General features: G+C 44.8%; 1 protein-coding gene across 1 annotated transcript in view; it reads left to right on the plus strand.

Moving 5' to 3' along the window:
- The first annotated feature begins 3,942 nt into the window (after positions 1 to 3,942).
- The window catches only part of PANX3 (pannexin 3), a 12,337-nt gene continuing 10,028 nt past the window's right edge, over positions 3,943 to 6,251 (plus strand). The window contains exon 1 of the mRNA XM_015429388.1: positions 3,943 to 4,123. Within this exon, the coding sequence (XP_015284874.1) occupies positions 3,943 to 4,123 (181 nt within the window). The remainder of the gene's footprint in view (positions 4,124 to 6,251) is intronic.

The following is a 6,251-nucleotide window of genomic DNA, read 5'->3' on the forward strand; positions in this document are numbered from 1 at the left end:
TTTGTGGTTGGACCAGGTGGTTTATAGGTTTCTTTGTGGCCTGTATTGTGTGGAAGACAAGTTGTTCAGTGAAAGTCTTATTGAATGAAAAGGTACCTTAGATGGAAAAAATATTTCTGACCAAGCAAGCAGGATAGAAGTACAGTGTACAGCCGTATCTGCTGATTTGCTCTATACGTGGAGTAACTCAGTTAAACCTGGGACGAATGGACTTTTAATGCAGCAGGGCCCTGGACTGACAACTCTGCCATCTCCCACCATTATGTCATTATTGCATTTCCCCACAAACTTGGTGCCATAAAACATCAAGCATTGCAAAAATAAAATTCCACACTGCACACATTCTCTTAAGTCCCAGTCCTGTTTGTCATTGCTAAACAGGAGTAACAAAGATGAAATGCAGCACCACTGTAATATTACACTTACAGCCATGTTGTGTGTGCTTTGCAAGCACCTTTCTGCAAATCTGCATTGCTTTTGTCCTATGGTGGTATGAATTGTAGCGAGGCACATATAGGTGGGACTGTCACAAGACGGTTGGAGCAGGTGGTCTATAGGTTTCTTTGTGGCCTGTATTGTGTGGAAAAGTTGTTCAGTGAAAGTCTTATTGAATGAAAAGGTACCTTAGATGGAAAAAATATTTCTGACCAAGCAAGCAGGATAGTGGAGAGGCTATTTGCCGCTCCCAAATTTACAAATAATTGCAAGCAGGCAAGACAGATTTGAAGAATCCAGATAAATTATTGGATCCAAATTAAATGGCACACAGCTCTGATCTTGTTTTGCTACAAACTAGGCAAATCTCTTTGGCGCAGACAATGCAGCTGAATCACTGGCAGAGTGAAAACATTTAGTACTAGGAAGCATGAGCCACCTTCCTCATGACAGTTTCCAGAATTTTGGCTGCTAATAGAAATAGCCAAGGATATGTACGTATGTTTATCAATGTTCCCTCTAAGCTGTGGAGTCTTGTGAGCAAAAATTCTACTTTGTGAGCTACTGGCATTAAAGTGAGTGAGGCATTTGGCTACTGCATAAATTAATTTGTTCTGGAGCCATCCTTCCTGAGCAAAGACAAAAATGTGAGCTGGAGGCTAAAAAATTGTGAGCTAGCTCACACTAACTCAGCTTAGAGGGAACACTGATGTTTATCTAGAAAAAGAGCTGTACAGGACCTTGGGGCGTTAGCTGTTGGTATGATACTGAACAAAGACTTCCGCATCTTAAGAAGCCTCACCTTTCACCTGTACAAATTAGACACGATCCAGTTCAAGCCTTAAAAAATGCTCCATATTCCCACGTGCAGGAAAGAGATCAACGGGACTGAATTCCATCTGGGAGAGAAGGATTCAGAGGGGCACTAGGACGAATGGCAAAGATTGCCTTAGAAGTCAAGGTTTGTGCAGATCTCCAGAGAAGGGGTTTTTGAATGGTTTTGGTGCTTTCCAGTTTCACTTTGCAGTACAGAGCAGGAATCACCCCAGGATGTGCTCACTGTGTTGCCAGGAGGCAGCTGTACAGACTGATCGGTCTGTGCTAGCCATCGATCTGCCTCTTGGTCGTACGGGCCGTTACAGACGAGAACGCCCGACTGTGGGGACTGCAAGTGCTGAGCTGATGCATCTTTTAATTGGAGGCATCTGTATGCAGCTGCAGAGGTCACATGGGGTGATACTTTTGATGCCAAAGAGAGAAGCTTAAGATGCTGCTTGCTTTGGTGGAATGCCATTGCAACCTCAAGCAATATTACAGGAGTGGGGTGCAACTGGGGATTCGTAAATTCTTTGCTATTTTATACAACATTTGACATGTGAGGCTGACCCAGAGGTCATTTCGGGGGGGGAACGTGCGGGAACGCAGTTCCCCCGGTGAGGTACGGGGGGGGGGCACATGGCAAAGGGGCCCCTCATGGGGTTCGGCAGTAGAGCTGCAAGGGCGGCGGCGGCGGCCGGGACCGTTGGGGGTGGGGTGTGTGGCCTTATGAAACACTTCTGGTGGGTGTGGCATATGCTAATGAGTTCCCCTAGCTCTTTTTCTACGAAATGACCCCCGGGCTGACCAGACATTACAGCCATACACTGTTCCCAGCAATATGTATTGGGATAGTTTGCTTCAATCTGTAAATGAAATGAGGGAAGTAAAACATACATACAGTCTTGCCTGTTTGACTGTGTCATGCTTGTGAATAGACGAATCAAATTCAGCGGAGAAATAACAGCAGTAGAGAACTTTGTGTCAGGGCTGGCCCAAAGGTTTTTGGTACACTAGGCAGTCTATGATACACTAGACAGACTTGCCCTCCTTCCATTCAATATAGAGAAAAATGAGGAGTCTAGAATGAACTTTTTGGGATCCCAGCTTGTCATGTGGCAAGTACTACAGACTCAGCTGTATGACTGGCCGGCACTGGGCCTCTGAGTATGACACTGCTGCCAAACCACATTCCCATTCCTTTGAAACTATGCAGCAACACCTTTTCACTGTATTTGCATATGCTGCCACATTCTACAATGTGAATACTGTGTATAGTGCCACATTGTACAATTACAAGGTAACATGCACTGTTTTATAATTTGTACATATTAATTTTTTAATTATTAAAATTATAAATAAACATATTAATAAGATATCTTTAATACAGAAATCCACTTCTGTCTGCTTTGACATCTAGGCAGCCACCTAGTTCAACTATACGGTTGGGCCAGCCCCGGTTTATGAGTGTCCTCTGAATTGTTTCCTGCCAACCTTCATTAGGGTGGGGCTGTGGTGGCTCAGTGGTTAAGACGCTGAACTGCAGACCGGAAGGTCGGTAATGCAGCAGTTCAAGACCCAAGTGCCGTGTGATGGAGTGAGCTCCCATCTCTGACCCCAGCTCCTGCCAACCTAGCAGTTCGAAAGCAAGAAATTGCAAGTAGATAAATAGGTACCACATCGGTGGGAAGGTAACAGCGTTCCGTGCGCTTTGGCGTTTAGTCATGCCGGCCACATGACCACAGAAACGTCTTCGGCCAGTGCTGGCTCTTCAGCTTGGAAACGGAGATGAGCACCACCCCCTAGAGTTGGATTCGACTGGCTTTCGAGCAAGGGAAACCTTTACCTCATCCTTCATTAGATTTTCTAGTAAAGAGCTAGAGCAGATGAAACATGTCTTGATTAAAGTCCAGTAGTGTCCCAGAAACCAACAAAATTTTGAGGGTGTGATCTTTTGAGAGCCAAAGTTCCCTATCTGAGAAAAGAAGCTTGTTGGGCTCTGAAGATGCTACTAGACGCAAATCTAGCTCTTCTACTGCAGACCAGCACGGCCATCCTCCTGAAACTGAAACATGTCTTGATAACCAAGTATGGAAAAAGCTTTGCCAATCCCACCACAAGCAGCAGGGGGGGAAACCATCTGGCTAAAAATATTCTCTGCATCCCTGTGTCAGGTTCCGAGTGTGCCCCTCCCTCTGTATATGAGAGCTAGGCCGATGATGCCCCATTTTACCAGCTCTTCCCCCAAGCCCGCTCTCCTGTATTCCTGGAGGTACCAACAAAACCGCACCCCTTACAACGGGCTGCTTGAAATACATCTGCTTATGAAAGAGGGATGTAAAACCACAAAGGCCCAGCCTCGCCTCACTATGCCTGTGGCAGGCCAAGGAACACGGTGTGCCCAGCGATCACAGTGCCGCTCTGCATGCTGCTCTATTTCTGGGACCAATGGCAATGATTGTCTTGCAGGGGAAAGGCTGCCTTGTAATTATAATTTGGTTTAGCAAACAGCCAGAGCTGTTATTTTGCTGCTAAAGCTGTTATTTTACAACTGTCCAGTACTTAATGCCCTACAAATGAAGCTTTCAGTTCGACAAGCAAGATCAAACTGTTGCTTAGGTGCTGGTTGAGAGCAAACTGCAGTAGCATTTCCCTCTTCACTTCTCGGAGCTCAAGCCGTCCCAAGCAATCATGTCTATCGCACACACCGCTGGCGAGTACATGCTCTCAGATGCTTTGCTTCCGGACCCTAAAGGTTCCAGGGCAAAAGGACTTCGCTTGGAGTTATCGTGTGACCGTATTGTGAAGTTTGTCACAGTGGGCTTACCTCTCTTCTTGGTGTCCCTGGCGTTTGCACGGGAATTTTCCAGTGGTATGTTAGTTTGTTCCTTTTTTAAAAATCTCTTCATTTGTACTGAGTTGCTAGATAAACTGCCCGGTTTTTAACCTGTCTTCCCCGTCTTTTGATAAAAAATTGAGAACATCTGATCCACCCAGCTCTATTGCCATGTCTAAAGTCAAGAATAATTCATGGCGCATTATGCTGTCGACTTTCGCAATGTTCTCTGAATACTCAAATACTTGCTGGATATCTATCAAATATTTGATACCCATATGTGTATGTAACATCCTATGATGATTGATTTCAGTGTTTGTAAAGTAATGGCATTTGATGGATGACATGCAAAAGTATTTTTTATTGGCAGCTTGTGTGATTTCATATCTGATGCCTGCCAAAAACTACCAAGAGATGCCAGCAAGCCCAAAGCATTCAAATTTCCAACTTGAAACTATTCAAAAATTAGAATTTCATTCAAATGTGAAATTTTTGCACTCCATATTTGAGATGAAATAGCAAACTTAGCAAAATGTGTAAAATGTATTTGTTTCTGCTCTGGTAAATTATAATGTATGTTATGTTAATGTTCAGCCTACCTCATTTCTAGGACACAAGATATAGTAGGACCAATGTTCCCTCTAAGCTGTAGAGTCTTGTGAGCAAAAATTCTACTTTGTGAGCTACGGGCCTTAAAGTTGTGAGCGAGGGATTTGGGGACTGCATAAATCAGTTTGCTCGGGAGCCGTCCTTCCTGAGCTAAGACAAAAATCTGTGAGCTGGAAGCTAAAAAACTGTGAGCTAGCTCACACTAACTCAGCTTAGAGGGAACACTGAGTAGGACCCCAGGACAATCAGAGCCAGCTCAGCAATACAGTCTTACTGATGTTAAGCACTGTTAAGTCCCATGGAGTTCACTGTGGGGACAGTTTACAGCTCAATCCTGTGAATGCAGAGTTGGAAACAAGTGCCACTGTGTTAAGTGGGGTTTACTCTCCAGCAAGTACTGTATCACATGAATCACATGCTTGACTCTACCACTGCAGTCAATGGGTTCTTAAGTGCGGCATTTTGGTAGGATTGTGATGTTCACAGAAAATCTGTAAGTATATATTGGGTGGAAAGTTCCATCAAGTCGCAATCCACTTATGGCAACCCCATAGTATTTTCAAGGCGAGAAACCCACGGCAGTGGTTTGTCAAGGCCTTCCTCTCTGTAACAATCCTGGACTTCCTTGGTGGTCTCCCATCCAAATATGAACCAGGGCTGACACTGCTTAGCTTCTGAGATCTGATGAGATCAAGCTAGCCTGGGCCATCCGACTGGAAATATCTGCAACATCAACACTTAGAGCATTCCAAATAGCCTGCACGATGAGGTGTGGTGTTTCTCTTAGTCCCTTTGATGCAGCCTACACAGCATGATGGGTGAAAATGAGAGAACACCAAGATGGGGCAGCAGCAACTATGTCTATTAATATCTGTAACAACCAAACGAGTTTGTGTCAATGGGGGCCGATGTGTCTGTGGCTTTGCTAGTTTCTGTCTGAACTGAGCTAAGGCCGAGTGGATGCCGTTACCGGCCTGCCTCAGGAATTTTTTTTGTTAGGAGACAGAATGCCTGCATGATGTTGGGGTGGATCCAGAGGGAATAAACAAAACATTTGCTCCGGCTTGTCCCGATTCAGAAGGTAACTTTGGGGTTCCTTAAGGGTTTTAGTTTGAGTACACAGCTAAAACTGTGCACAGTGGTTAGTGACTAGTATTTTTGTGGCACTGAGAGTAAAGGGATGGCGCTTTGTCAACTATGATGGAGGGGGAAGAAAAAGTAATGAAAATGTAGAGGGGAATGAGTTTTAAGCGCAGTTAGAAACAGACCTGAAAAAAAAAGGTAGAGCTCAATGTGTTCAAAGATTTCCAGTTAGAGCACTGGTATTATTCTGTTAAGCCATGACCTAGATAGCCAAGCTAGCCCAGTCTCATCAGATCTGAGAAGCTAAGCATGGTCAGCCCTGGTTAGTATGATGGGAGACCACCAAGAAGTCCAGAGTTGTTGTGCAGAGGCAGGCAATAGCAAATCAGCCCTGTACACTGGTGGACTCAAAGACCCTATGAGATGTCACCATAAGGCAGCTGTGACTTGACGGCACTTTACACACACACAC

This window comes from Gekko japonicus, unplaced genomic scaffold (assembly GCF_001447785.1).
Source record: "Gekko japonicus isolate JY-2015 unplaced genomic scaffold, Gekko_japonicus_V1.1 scaffold67, whole genome shotgun sequence".
Classification (NCBI taxonomy): domain Eukaryota; kingdom Metazoa; phylum Chordata; class Lepidosauria; order Squamata; family Gekkonidae; genus Gekko; species Gekko japonicus.